General features: G+C 41.2%; 1 protein-coding gene across 1 annotated transcript; it reads left to right on the top strand.

Moving 5' to 3' along the window:
* The first annotated feature begins 12,586 nt into the window (after positions 1-12,586).
* Positions 12,587-14,804, top strand: LOC308694851 (uncharacterized protein). Its single transcript, XM_081372613.1, has 8 exons — positions 12,587-12,909; positions 13,042-13,073; positions 13,174-13,221; positions 13,468-13,585; positions 13,751-13,812; positions 13,921-14,012; positions 14,101-14,216; positions 14,321-14,804. Exons 4-8 carry the CDS (start codon positions 13,520-13,522, stop codon positions 14,402-14,404), a joined length of 420 nt encoding a protein of 139 aa, XP_081228739.1. The 5' UTR covers positions 12,587-12,909; positions 13,042-13,073; positions 13,174-13,221; positions 13,468-13,519; the 3' UTR covers positions 14,405-14,804.
* Positions 14,805-15,362: the final 558 nt, after the last annotated feature.

Below are 15,362 nucleotides of genomic sequence, written 5' to 3'. Positions count from 1 at the left end.
GAGCATCGAGACCGGAAGGAATGCGTAAAGGGGGCGGCTGGGCCATTCATGGGCCAGCGCATACCGGTTCTTTGAAAAGAATATTGGGCAGTGAGAGTTGTCTTTTGAGGCAAAGAGGTCCACCTCTGCCCTGCCTAAGACCAGATCAGATGAACCATCTGAGGGTGGAGAGACCATTCCCCAGGGGTCTCGAGACAATGTCCCCCCTGGGGAATGGTCTCTCCACCCGACCATTCCCCAGGGGGGACATTGTCTCGAGATAACATATCTGCACCCTGGTCCAGAATGCCCGGTACATGCGCTGCTCTTAGCGAGCGAAGGTTGGCGTGAGCCCATAAGGGAAGGTGTTTGGCCACGGTGTACAGGTACTGTCCGAACCAAGACGTGGTGCCCCACCAGGCTTGGGAGGATGGTTTTCAGGGCTAGAAAAACTGCTCTCATTTCGAGGCAGTTGATATGTAAGCACTTCTCCGAGCTCGACCAGAGGCCGGAGGTCGGCCTGCCCTCGTACATTTACATTACATTTTAGATTTATTCATTTAGCAGAGGCTTTTATCCAAAGCGACTTACAAATGAGAACAATAGAAAGAGTTAAACTAACGGTAGGACAACAATATGCAAATGCTATGACCCTTCTCAGTTTAATCTAACGCAGTACATGTTATTTATTTATTTTTTTTAATAGAATAGAATAGAAGAGAAAGTGTTAGTATTACTGGATCAAGTGCTGTCGAAAAAGATGCGTCTTCAGCCGTTTCTTGAAAGTGGCTATGGACTCAGCAGCTCTGGTTGAGTTAGGCAGATCATTCCACCAGCAGGGAACAGTCATGGTAAAGGTCCGTGAAAGAGATTTTGTGCCTCTTTGAGATGGCACCACAAGACGTCGTTCGCTTGCAGAGCGCAAGTTTCTGGATGGCACATAAGTCTGAATTAATGAGTTTAACCCTCTGGGGTCGGCAAACGCGCCGGCGCGTTTTGCTTGATTTTTTTTCACATAGCAGCAACATAGACTTAAAATACTCCGTCATTTTTGGTCATACAGACTTAAAGGTGGGGTATGTGATTCTCTTTTTTGTCCATTTTTTCAAAATCACTTGAAATCCTATTCCTAACCCACTTACAGCCACTGAGTTAGAAGCACTGAAATGAAAATTAAGCAATTTAATCATCTGTGGAATGGGCAGGACTCGAAAAACTCCAGCCAATCATTTCCAAGACCACCTAGAATCATTGGACAGTAAGTTCGTCAATCAAACGGTCGTACCATACCCTCCTCCTCTCCACGCGTGACCCCTTCGTGCGCATACTCAAAGCTCGTGACCCAGTCACAGTAAGTGCAAGTCGCCCCGGTACAGTAGGTGGCGGTATGCACCTGAACAAGTTGGTTGCGATCCGCCAATAAAACCAGAAAGAGAGACAGAGAGAGAGAGTAAGTGCAAGTTGCTTCCGTTTGGAGAATGGCAGACAAGACACCAGCACACAAAAGGAAATCTATATTTGAGAGAGCAATTGCGAACAAAACGGCTGATGAGATGCGCATGAGAATTGTAGCCGATTTGTAGCCCAGCCCTACGTAGAACTAGCTAGCTAACTAACCTGCTTGGGGAGAAAGCTGATGTGAGCGATTGTATTTATGTATGGAGACTAGAGCTTGTATAGTGCTAGTGGGGTTGTTCCACATTGCTATGAATCCTGTTTTGAATAGAAGACCGCTGTACAGACGCCAGGGCTGGCTTTTTTTTATTTTTTTACAGTTATGAGAAAATCAGCTCTACCCCTGTCAAGAGTGGTATGCGACCCCCTCCTCCTGCTGTGTCAACAATTTGCTCTGAAACAATGTCTGACAGGTGAGTGCACTGTTTGACCAGTGAGTCTAGAACACTGCTAGAACACTGCAGTAAAGACTACTCTTACTAAACTATACTTGGTATACATTATGCCAAGGTCACCCCTTGATTTATTATGCCATTGAACCTGTTAGAATGTTGTGAGAGATTTATATTGTCAGAAAGCTTGCTCTGATTACCTCTGATTATCTCTGATTATGTATATGTGTTTGTTGGGATGGCCGTTTCCTCTGGCATCTGCTGCCAGGGCATGTTGCTTCCTAGATGGTAGATGGTCCAGCAAGAAAACACTTCTTCTGGTGATGCCACAGGGAGTAGTCATTCCAACACTCAGGTGGATTGACTCAGGAAACAAGCTATGTGGATTGACTCAGGAAACACGCTGTGTTGGTTGACAGTCAAAACGGTTAGGGTATTACCAGGAAAGTTTACCTGTATGTACCGAAAAAGACTCAAAAGTCCTTTGATGTTATTGTTTTGTAAAATATGTCTAGCCATGTGTCTCTGTGGCATTGACATTGTGGTAATATTAGGCCCTCATTTATTGTCGAGTCCATCTAAATGTGCTGCGTACTAGTCCATATAAATAAGACATCACATTAGTACAGTTTTTTTCACCCATTACCACTCCAAGTCCCCTTTTTGAAAAAATAATCCATTTAATATTTTTGATAGATATGATTTTTTTCTGCTTATCCAATAATTGATTCTGCATAAAATGTGAACAAATGTGGTCAAGATATTGTTTTCAGGATCTGTTTGTCTTTTGTGTAAATAAAACTTTCTATTTTTTTCATAGTTTTCACTGCAGCAAATGTGGTGAGAGAGTTTTCATATTGTTGGAAAGCTTGACTGATTTCTGCTCATTGTGTTGTGCAGAGATGATGACATTGCAATCGCGGGGGTTGAAGAATTGCAAGAGAGCCCCTACCACGAGGTTGCTTTTGGGGAGTTGGATACAAGCTAACCTAACACAAAGACATTGTTGACAATAGTAAGGTTTCCAAATAACTGTAAGCTTAGATATGTTGATTTTATTACATAAAGACTCAACCTTTCCTGGTCATGCCTTGACAGTTTTTATTGATTAAAAGTGTTATATGATGTTCTGATTATGTCTGTTGGATATGCGATGTGTTGGTTGGAATGAACGTTTCCTCTGGCATCTCCAGCCAGGGCAAGTTGCTTCCTGTTGTCTGGCCCCTTGTAGATGTTAGATGGTCCAGCAAGAATACACTTCCTCTGCTGATGCCACAGGGAGTAGTCATTCCAACACTCAAGTGGATTGACTCAGGAAACACGCTGTGTTGGTTGACAGATAAAATGGTTAGGGTATTACCAGGAAAGTTTTAGCCTTTATAAGATAATTTCACACATTTGCCATTAAGGTGATAGCAAAGATGATGTCATAACACACCACCCTTATGCCCTTTAGTATATCATCGCTGGATCTAAACACAAAGTCAATCATTCCAGAAGAATTCAACGATATTATCAATTCCACGTAAGTCACAGTGTACTTTTATATTGGTTCCATAATTATTATTTTAATGCTTGCCCTTGGTTTTCCTGGCTACTGATTGGTGTTTTCTCCCTGTTGAGGAGGTTCTCACTTATATAGCAAGCACTTCCCCAAAATATACTTACAAATTACAGGAAAGAGCAGGACTGAAGTCAAATGGATAGTAACAGGGGAGTACTGAAAAAGGTGGATTGCTGAAGCACTGTAACCCATTTCTTATACCTCTCCTTACCAGGATTGACTGGGATGATGTCACATGGCACACAGGAAGAGACAGCGCATCTGTATCGACCTTAGAAGAAGGTGAAACAAAAGAAGTTGACTCTAACGATGATAATAGTGACGATGCAGATTTTGTCCCTCGTATCCATGTGAAATATATGTGCTTTTCAAAGAAGGTGTTTCTAAAGTGATATATTTGTCATACATTCAGTATCTAGCACCAATTTATCCTATTTCTAATTTGATCTGAGATAGGTATGGTGGCACTCTACAAACTAACGTTTGCTTGGAGGAACTGCCAGCTATTAGCCTTGAGGAAGCGGTACACGGAACAGTGCAACACAACAGTGCAGAAGATGTCCCATTGACAGAATCTCTGATGGTTGCGGTTGAAGATGACATCATAGGCCGCGGGGCATCAATCGCTTACCATGACTGTCTGAAGCAGCTTGCCAACTACCTTATTCTCCCTGACAGTACGTGCAAAGCAAAGGATCCACAAACCAAAAAACAATGTGGTGCAGAAAGACCATATGAAGTCAGCGTCAAAACCAGGGGCACAGCTGCCATCATTGAATGGGTAGGTCCTTTTTATTTTTTACTGACCCATCTCTGAGTTTCATAAATGACTTTTAGCTAAGCTCGATACATCTATGCTTTCTTGCGTGCAATTTAATGATGTCCTGCAAGCAAATCAGGACACACTAGGTTTGAAATCATTAAACGGTAGAGGCGTCTATTCTGATTTGCAGAAGCGTGTGGATCGCATTCATTGATCCCACATACGAACAATGAACAAACACAATATTGAAGCTAAATTTCAAATGAGATTTATATAGTTTGTCCTAAAGTTTGTTATTGACTGCTTTTGCTATAATCTTCATTTCTTTTCATGCTATCATAGATGTGTCCATGTGGCCACACTGTATGGCGGTGGAGCTCCCAGCCATCTGTGAAGTATGGAATGTCAAGTGGAGACTTTATGTTGGCCACCAACATACTCTTATCAGGCAACAACTATGCCAAAATAGCACTTTTGTTCAAGTTCATGAACATGGGTATGGTTGATCGGTCAACTTTCTCTGCTATACAAAACAACTACTGTGTTGACAGTATAACAGAGTTCTGGAATGAGAAAAGATCAGCCACAATTGCCCAGCTACATTCAAAAGGGCCAGTTGTTGTCCTTGGTGAGTTACAAAGTCTGTGGTGGTAGTCAATAAATGTCAGTCATGGACAACAAAGTCAACTGAATTTTTTTTGCAAGACATAATAATAATAATAATAATTCATTACATTTATATAGCGCTTTTCTCGACACTCAAAGCGCTTTACATAGAAGGGGGAATCTCCTCAACCACCACCAATGTGCAGCATCCACCTGGATGATGCGACGGCAGCCATATTGCGCCAGAACGCCCACCACACACCAGCTTACTGGTGGAGAGGAGACAGTGATGAAGCCAATCAGTATATATGGGGAGGATTAGGAGGCCATGATGGACAGAGGCCACTGGGCAAATTTGGCCAGGATGCCGGGGTTACACCCCTACTCTTTCGAAAGACATCCTGGGATTTTTAATGACCACAGAGAGTCAGGACCTCGGTTTAACGTCTCATCCGAAGGACGGGACGACATGTACTCTGTGTAAACTAGACGTCTATTTACTTCTCAATAGTTTGTGTTTCATGACATTTTGCATTTTCCTACCCCCTTCAGTGGTTGGCTTGTCATTTATCTCCCTTTTTTGTTTTTTACAATTTTTTCCATTGATACTTGTTTTCAAAGGTGATGGCCGCATGGTAAGTCCGATATTTTGCGCACAGTACTGTACGTACACGGCAATGGACAATGACTCCAAAAAAATAATTTCAATTGTCAGCCTGGACAAAAGGGAGACACAGAGAAATTCTGTTGCCATGGAGAAGGAGGGCTTCATGCACACCATAGATGCTCTTCGTAAAGACCTGGATGTTCAGGAAGTGTGCACAGATGGCCATTTAGGGATAAAGGCCCTGTTCTGTAAGTTCATACGTTATACACCAATACCCTTTTCTGAAAGTTGCTGGCTACATATAAGATGGGGCATTTTTCAGTGTTACTTTGATTATGTTTACAGTACATTGACATTTTCTCTTGTAGGCACAGGGATATACAAAGACATTGGGGTGGTGCACAGTCTGGACATCTGGCATAGTTCCAAAAATCTGAGTTTCACTAGTTCACACTTACAAATAAGTCAGATAGAATAAATGCGTATTTGGCGTGCTGTCCGAGGAGAGGGCTCCGGGCTCGGTATTCGGCCCGAACCCAGAGTACTCCCCCCGTATTCCTGGCTGTAAAAGATTGAGCCAAGAGTGAGGAGTCGGGGTGGTGGAGGGATGCTGACAGGTGAGTTGACAGAGTGGATATATATATACTTCTTGTCATGCAGATTAGGGTAGATATAATTGTTTGATGACAAGTAGATTGGATTGATTATTTGAACGTGATCCTCCCGAACTTTGTTTATAAAACATCATAAAAAAATCGTAGCGGTAAGTCATTAACCACTAAAAAGAAATGTATAGAGCTACCAGTAAGTAATTGTCAGGATTCCATCTCCACCACGTTCATAATCACCTCCTCCCACTCATTCTCTCTCTCCGCCCACTCATCCTTTCTCCCGTTCATTATCCCCGGACTACTGATCACCGTCACCTGTGTTCTATCACCAGCACTCCCTTTATAATGTGCACTCTCCCTTCAGTCACTTGTCTGGTCTCGTCTATTCATGACTCACAGACTCTCGGAACACTTGTTTACTCACCTGAGACGCGATCGCCTTCCATCAGTCTGCCAACCGTCTTCATCGATCTTCAATCATCATCATCATCTGCAAGAAAGAAAGAGAGAAAGACTGTTACATTTCAGCTAAGCCTATTCTGATTCTCTGTGTTGTGATTACTCACCTTTTGATTCCCACTCCGATTCATTCTGCAATTAAAGCAATTGAACTTACCATCTTGTCTGTTTCATCTGTGAACCCTGACAGAAGACCAGACCACAACATGCAAAATGCGGAGTCTTCAGAGGATCTCTCATCGGCTAATCATTCGGCCGCCGCTGCATCCATTCCTCTACCTTCACTTCCGCTATCTCCCGCTGCTTCGTTCACTGCCTCTGCGAGTCCCATGGCCCGGCCAGCGACATACTCTGGTGAGGCGGAGAACTGCAGTGGGTTTCTTCTCCAAGTATCCTTGTACCTCGCGATGAATGAACATCAATTCCGTAGTGATTCCGCCCGTGTGGCTTTCATGATATCACTGTTATCTGGTCAAGCGCTTCAGTGGGCACAGTCATTGTGGAATTCAGATTCTCCGGTGGTCAAATCCATATTAGATTTCATTCAACATTTCAAAGAGGTTTTTGGGCAAACTGTATCCGAACTGTCCGTTCATGATCAACTTTATAATCTCCGTCAAGGAAATTCCTCAGTGAGTTCATATGCCCTCCAGTTCCGTACTCTAGCCGCATCTAGCGGCTGGAATGAAACCGCTCTGATCACAGCTTTCCGACATGGATTGAATCCCAACATCCGCCACCTGTTGGTTGTGTATGAAGACAGCATGGGGTTAGAGAATCTGATCCAGAAGACAATCCGAATTTCCCAGCGCCTCACCGCTTGTGATCAGTTTGCACCCACTGTAAGTTATCCGCCTCCGGCTCCATCAGTCACTCCTCCAGCACCAATTCCCATGGAAATAGACTCCACTCATCTTTCCACCTCTGAACGCCAGCGCAGAATTCAACATCATCTCTGCTTATACTGTGCTTCAGATAAACATCTCCTTAGCACCTGCCCAGTACGACCTCCACGTCCGGCGGTAAGTTCCATTCAACTATCTCCTAGAATTGAGACTCTAACTTATACCAGTGTACATATCTTGACCTCCTGTGTGTGTCTCCCAGCGCAAGCCCCCATCGACTCCGGGTCTGCTGGGAACTTGATATCCACCCAATGTCTCCAAAAGCTGAATATCCGTCGACGCCGTTTTTCCCGAGATCTTCCCATACAAACCATACAAGGCAAGCCACTGGGACGAGGTCGAATTCGTCATTACACACCTACTCTGACTCCTCGCATCGGCTGTCTACACTCTGAGGAAATCTCTCTTATGGTGCTGGAGGAGTCCACCGCGGATATCATCCTGGGACGCCCCTGGTTAGTACAGCATTAGCCAATACTCCACTGGAAAACTGGGGAGATTCTCCGTTGGGGTGAAGATGGCCATGTTTCCTGACTTAGTTCTATCAAGAAAATTCATTCCTCAGTTCGCTCCAAGTCATCTACGGGTGAATCCAGAGTTCCAGTCTGCTCTACTTCGGTGGAGAGCCCTGAAGTCCAAGTTCAAGTCAAAATCCCAGTGGAGTATCGGGCGTTCCAGGATATATTCAGTAAGGTACTGGCAACAAAGTTACCACCACACCGGCCATGGAACTGCGCCAAAGTACACAGACAAAGTTGGGTGTATAATTTGTTTGTTTTAGATTTATCTAACTAACTAACTAACTAACTAACTATCGCTCATGCTCATTGCAGATTTGTGCAGTTCTATGAAATTATTTTCTACATTGGAATTGCTAATGTTTAAAACTGATGTACAGGATTTGTGGGTTGGAGTCTTGCACCACGTCACGGGTGAACACGAATGGGCCCTTGGTGCCTGTCATCATGGTCCTCTGGTGGACAGCAGTGAAAAGGAGTGGATTGTCAAGAATTCGCCTCCACATCAGAAACTGCGTGAAATAACTGCGTGGACACCTGCTGGCTGAAAAATGTTCACCTGTATCTTCCTTTCAGGTAAATCGATGGGTCAGTAGTAGTCCTATTCTGTGTAGGAACAAGGATCTCTTCACCACCACCATGGGCAGAGTCTAAATGGGCACAAAATTTGGCTGCAGCACGGACTGTACGTCTGGAGCTAAATTTATTATAATGCATTAGGTCTGTAGACTCAATTAACAGTAGTTGTGTAGTAGTTTAGAGCCAGTCTCAGTCTTCCACATGCACATATTGCACCATTTCTAAATGTGTGTAAATCTGATCTTTTGATTAAATTAGCTTTGGTGACATTACATCTAAACCCTACTTCTGCTTTATTTTTCTCCCTCAGATCAACAGCAGAATTGGAGTCATTCCACAACCACATACTCATGTACGCTAGCAAGCGCCACAGCTTCTCACCACAAGCGTATAAAGCTCGGACATTGTTGGCTGGCCTGGATTACAATCACCATCTTGACAGACCCGCCAAGAGGAAAAAAGACGGCTCAATACAGTATGTACAGTTCTATCACACTCCTCAGCAAGAATTCAAATATTGAAAGATGATGTTGAAAATAGTCTTGGTACCAATGTAATTTATTCATAGCAGTGAAATGCATGAGTTGGGACTCATGATGGCTGTTTATCCATTCACTAAAAGCTTAGCTGTGTAATGCATTGCTTTCCTAGCTTTTATCTACAAGTTCTCTCTCTCCATCGAGAAACCTTTTATCCTGTTGATTATTCACAGGAGTCTGTTATCTTCAAGATTGAACCCCTCCTTTTACTGTAAATTTGTAGCTTCATGTGTAGACTTGGGTTGCTGGGTGCCTAGTACATTCTCATATACATGAGACAATGATATGATAACTGTAATTATTGGAAATATTTGTTGATGCTTCCTTCATTTGCCTTGGTGTACACCAGGTGTAATCAGTTTGTTACACACCAACCTTTCTCTGAATCCCATCTCCCTGTTATCAGGTTTGGCAAGCTGTACAATAAGAGGTCGAGGAAGTGGCGGCTGTACACAATTAAAGTGGACAAGGACTACAGCTACATTCCTGCACTACAGAGCACCTTCCTGCAGCAAAGGCTGACTGCTCCGAGGGGGTTGGCACAGTCCAGACCCTCAAGACCAGAAGATCCACGCAGGCTGGGAGTCCTATCTGGTATCCCTGCCCCAAGTGTTGAGGAACTCTTGCAGAAGCAAGTCAGCAGAGGCTTAGGTTAGTTTCTTCAATGGCATTGAAGTTTGGAATAGTAGCTGTGTATTTGACATTATTTTCTCTATGCTGATATCAGTTCACTTTTCTATTTAGTGTAAATTTCAGGGAAAGTGACAAGACATGCATTTCTTTGTAATAGTCATGGGTCCAATTATTGGAATTTTGGTGTGTTCTGTGTTTACAGCACAGGCCCCAGCAGATCAGAGCTAGCCTGGAGCCAGGGCCCCTGTCGGTAAGATAACCTCGAAACTCAATTCCGCACATGCAATTATGTAGACTTTCTCCCCATATTATGTCAGTACCTGATCGTGTACTGACTGTTCACTATGTACCTTTTACCTGATGTATCTAAGTGAATTGTTGTCATAAAATGTTTACCTATACATTTGTAATTTGGTATTCTTTTTCTATTTCTTGGTAGAGCATGGTAGCTTCCTGAAAACGAACTTCCTGAACGACTACACACCACAGCACCCACACTTGACTGGTCTTCAAAACCTGAGAGAAACCTTTTTTTTTTTTTACATTCAGTTGTTATTTGTTTAGTAAAGACAAGGCACAAATTACGTTCAGAAACACTAATTTACTTGCATGGTAAACACTTCTGTAAAAAAGACAAACAGTAACAACAGAAACAACAGTAACAGTGATCATAGAACTATGTAACAGAAAAAAGTTTTGAGGTATACTACCCACTACACCCTGCTAGGGAGGAAGCCTCTGTATTGATTAAAAGGGTCTGGGTATTTGTCCCGAACCCTCCAGACACAACTAGGGCTGGTCCGAATACCATTTTTTGAGCTTCGAAGCTTCGGTAGTAATGAACATCGAATATTCGAAGCTTCGGAGAGAGGGTGCTGAACATATTCTTCTCTCTAATAAAGGCAGGAATCTCTATGTGTCTGTATGTCCGTTTGCATTTTGATTATTTCGAGAACCGTTCATCCAATCGACTTCGCAAGGGAGTGCAGTGTTGCATTTGGTGCAATATAGATGGACACGCGAGACGTGACACATTCAGAATTGATAAACTTTTAGTAAACTAGAGAACAGCGCAAGTGGGAAGCGACGCACCTCACGCGGACAGGGCTTATATGCTCCGAGAACGGACACTGCGCTACACTGCATGAAAAGACTCAAATCCGGCAAAATACGGGCATGGTAAACTCCTGTGTAATTTGATGTTTGCCGGATGTATGCGGGAAAAAGCGGATCAGAGTAACATGGAACAGTATATTTCCAGATAAACCCGGAAACCTCACATATGCGGACATATACAGGAATCCGTGAAATTTCACGGACATATACAGCTGAAACACTGCTGGGTGTGAGAGGACTGACAACTGTTGGGTGTGAAGACCTTTCATATGTTAATGACTGACACTAAAGGTGCTGGCTGTTCTCAGAGGGAGGGGTGGCCAGGGAGGACTTCAGGGTTGAGAATTATCTCTGGATTACTATAGGCTAAAGCAAACAAGCTTTTTGTACAGAAAAATAAATAAATTCTTAAGGACCTGAAACACAAAACCGACGTCAAAGAACTAGCAATGACTAAAGCCGACTCTAGGGTTGGCTCACGTCGCCTGTGTCAGGGCCTTAAAACCACTGCATGAAAAAAAGTCTCTTAATCAAATATTTTTTATAAAAACAGGACAAAATAAACACCCAGTCTGAACATATACGTTCACAAAAACATCTGAATATTTAATGAAATAAACAAAGGAATTTAATTAGTGCTGGGAAAAAAATAATCGCATCCAAAATAAAAGTTTGTGTTTGCATAATATATGTGTGTGTACTGTGTATAATTATTCTGTAAATACACACATATGCATGTATTTATTTAAGAAATATCTGCATGTATATACTGTATATACATTTATACACAATTTATATTATATATAAATATAAATAATTGAATAAAAAAAAAAATCTTAAATATATACATGCATATGTGTGTATTTATATATACAAAATAATTATATACAGTACACGCACATATATTATGCAAACACAAACTTTTATTTTGGATGCGATTAATCGCGATTAATTTTTTCAGAAAAATGAACCAAACATTTCAGAATATCTCAAATTTTATTGTGAAGTTTTACAAATTGCAGACAACAACAATTGTCGCCTTTTTTACAATTGGCTTTTAGCTTGCTTAGTTGGGGAAATTTAATATTCAACAATATTATTGATCTGCCTGCGTTGACACTATTATATGAGATCTGAGCTGAGCTGGACGATGACATCACGGTTTTCTCCAAAGTGGCTATATATATCCACATTTAAATTTATTCATTTATTTATACAACAAAATGAATCACCACTGAACTGACTTAAGCTGGACTGTGAAGCTATTTTCTTCTGGAAACAAACTGTCTTGCATTACTTTCCTGTTATCTCTGTAAAGCTACATTGAAACAATCTGTATTGTAAAAAGCGCTGTATAAATAAAGGTGACTTGATATTTATTAAAAAGGTAGAAGGAACCTGAGCTTTTCTACTCCACTGAATTGAAGACTGAGGTCACTACAGTTAAAATCTCTTGCTGATTTAATCCACCTTTAAACTATTAATGTCTATGAACAAATAGCCTATGTATTTTTATGTTTGTGTGCCTCAGCGTTTCTGAGTGAACACCGCTGGTTTACTCACTATTTTAAAGTGTACTGTCGATCACGTGATATGACGTCATGACGTGCAGCTGACGTTACCTGAAAAATCTGTCCAAGATGGCTACCCTCTTGAGCGACGTGTATCAAGAATGAAACAACTTGTAAGTAAACCAAAACACTTCAAAACTACTTTGCTTGTTGTAATATTGTAAGAATATCATATTACACGTGATATTTGACTTAGACGAGGCTATTTTTAAGTTGCAAGCGCGGTGCCGCGGGCGCGATTGCCGTCAGTCCGCCTGCTAGTTACAGATAATATCCTGTGTACTGTTAATGTCGTGGCAGGGCAATAATGTTCACGTTAGTCAATAACTCTTTTCAGCAAGTGATAGTCCTTCTGTTTTTGAGTGTGTTGCTGCTGTTTGTGTTAAGCGCCCTGCTCTGGCAAGTTCAATGTGATGTTATCTACATGCTGATGCACCCAAATGAGCTAGTGGCTAACGTTAGCAGTTACGTTAACTTTTACTCAAACAAAGTTAAGGTTATGGACATAATAGTTACCGAATGAACTATGCAAGTTTTTATTAAACCCTTTACAAACGTCTTTTCATTATAGGTTTAAGTGGAAGGAGTGCAGTGAGCATCCCCAAAATCAAGGTGACTCAAATGTTAATTTAGTCTGTAACTATTTTTCACCATTTCTTTTATTTGGAGCCTAATTCATTAGCATCAATCAAACGTCTCTTAAAAATTAAATCTCTTGCTGTCTGTTTTTGTGTGCATGTGCAGACCTACATTGTCACCAGAGAGCAACTTTATCGGTAAGTTACATTCACTTGAAATTCTGTATCATTAATTTGTCATTAAAGAGGTTGATTGCATAATTTGACTGGTTTCATATTGATTGATTTATCTGTGCAGGTGAAGGACTTCTTGGGGAAATGGCCGGCTCTTCGGGTTGAATCGCAGGTAAAACAGACTCACTTCTCTTTTCTGCCACTCTTCACACATATTTCACTGCCAAATTTTTAATATGTATCACATTCAAATGGAACAGCAAATGCCACTATTCACTGTGTGTAAGAACTATCACTTTGCATGTGACCATGTTGCTCAACAATGTATTTTAACGGAACATGTTGCATCACAAATGTGTTTTCTGTTGCAAGTCGAGTATTATCCTTTTTATATAATTATTTTTGTTTGTTTTTGTAGCTTTGTGCTGAGTTCCAACGCATCACAAACGTCAACATACGGAACCAGTTCTATGCTGTGCTTGACCAACACACACCTGCACTGGTGGCCTTGTATAGGCAGAAGGCGGCACGAACCGGTAAGATATCAGAGGCGCTGAGTGACATCTTAAAGACTTATGAACTGATATGTTTTGTCTCTTATGTTTACTGTGATGGCCAACTTATTCAAACTGAAAATTCACTTTTGAGGTTCTTGCAGATTGTGAATCCATTTAAACGCTTTTTAATTTCAAACTTTACAGGAACCCGTAAAGCGCCTCCATAATTCAGAGAACAACCCACACAAATACGATCCACAAACCGGGTAAGACTGCGTATTGTATACTGTAAATGTTAGTTTAATCTACCACTATATGGATTTGAAATACTAAAACTGAATTTCATTAATGATGCCTGCAACTTTTTCCCCCAGAATAAATTCATCACATAACCTGGCTGTGACCACTTATCTCTTCAAAGAATTAAGGACAACTTTTACAGACGTTGACCCTGAATGTGCAAAAGGTAATCTTAAAGATGTTGTAATCATTTTAATGTCCTCTGTTTTACTTAGTTTTATTGGCATTACATTTATTTATGATTTATTTAACAGGTTGCAAGACGTATTTTGAGACTTTGCGGAGGAAGTATTCTTTGGCTCAGCCTGAAAAGGCCAAGAAAAGAAACACTATGAAGAACACTGCAAAGAACCGTCAAAGAAAGAGACGGGTAAGTTAAGAAACTGGTTAAGCAGTTGTTGTTTTTTTCTTCTTCAGAATGTAACTGTCCTCCTCTCTGTGTTTTAGTGGTTAAATTACTGTCATGTTTTGCAGTTGCTGGAGACCATGTCCAGTGTTGTACAAACCCAACACATAAAGGGAACTGTGGAAGACTGCAACAATAGAACTGATGTCTGATGAAGATGCTATTGTTGATGGAAGGCCAGTGTGGATGCTGAGGTCTCCACCAAACAGAACCACAGAGTTATCTGCTCTCTGCCAGGTACTACAAACCAGACTAGAGGCTGACCCACGCTACGTCACACCACCAGTGCATCATGGCAGTTTGAAAAAATTAATATTTACATATATACACTTTAATTTCTATATTTATTTATTGATTTTAAATTGTTTTATATTGTATACTTTGTATATTTGTTCCTTTTTGATGTGCATGTTGCTGATCTCCACGTTTTGTATTTTATTCCTTTACACCTTTGTTAACATTTCTTTTTCCCCATTCATTTTAATGTATGTTTATAATGTTCATGTTATATTTGTTTTTGTTCCTTTAAATTTTCATCCCCTCAAATATTTTTGTTCCCCCATTCCTTTTTAATGCTTGTTTATAATGCTCTTTGTAATGTTTTATTTACCTTAATAAAAATGTCAGACTTTCTCATTGTTCTTTGTGTGTGTTTTTAAAATTATATTTGAATGTATTAAAATTGGGGTAAGGGGGGTTTAGTGTATACTGAGCAATATCTGCATAGCTGGCCTATAACCAATCAAATCACTGTGCGAAAAGGCCTAGGGTGGGTTATGTTCTAAAAGTGACCAATCAAATCACTTTCCTGGGTTTTCAATGTATCCTGTCCTCCAATAGTGGTCTGGGTAATGGGAGTGGTTTTAAAAGAAAAGGACCAATAGGGGGGAAGGCCAAAAGGTGCACAAAGGTGTGAAAATGTTCTCTTGAAAAAACCTTTGAGAGATTACTTGCCATGGCAACAAATGGCTGTAGCACGGGAGTATACGTCCACAACATACATCCGATTTGGTATCATTTCGGATGTATACGGATATATACAGACCCATGGAATTTGAGCTATCCGGCCAGTATACTCCCGGATTCTTCCGAATTCCAGCAGTGTATACA

The sequence above is a fragment of the Scardinius erythrophthalmus genome, assembly GCF_964197995.2.
Source record: "Scardinius erythrophthalmus genome assembly, chromosome: 8".
Taxonomy (NCBI): domain Eukaryota; kingdom Metazoa; phylum Chordata; class Actinopteri; order Cypriniformes; family Leuciscidae; genus Scardinius; species Scardinius erythrophthalmus.
This window is presented reverse-complemented; position numbering and strand designations above follow the sequence as displayed.

Bases quoted from the DNA above. Each gene is read 5' to 3' on its own strand.
- LOC308694851 (XM_081372613.1), top strand. From the start codon at position 13,520: ATGCTGTGCTTGACCAACACACACCTGCACTGGTGGCCTTGTATAGGC. The intron at 13,813-13,920 runs GTAAGACTGCGT...TTTTTCCCCCAG, and splicing joins AAATACGATCCACAAACCGG to AATAAATTCATCACATAACC. The intron at 14,013-14,100 runs GTAATCTTAAAG...TTTATTTAACAG, and splicing joins TGACCCTGAATGTGCAAAAG to GTTGCAAGACGTATTTTGAG.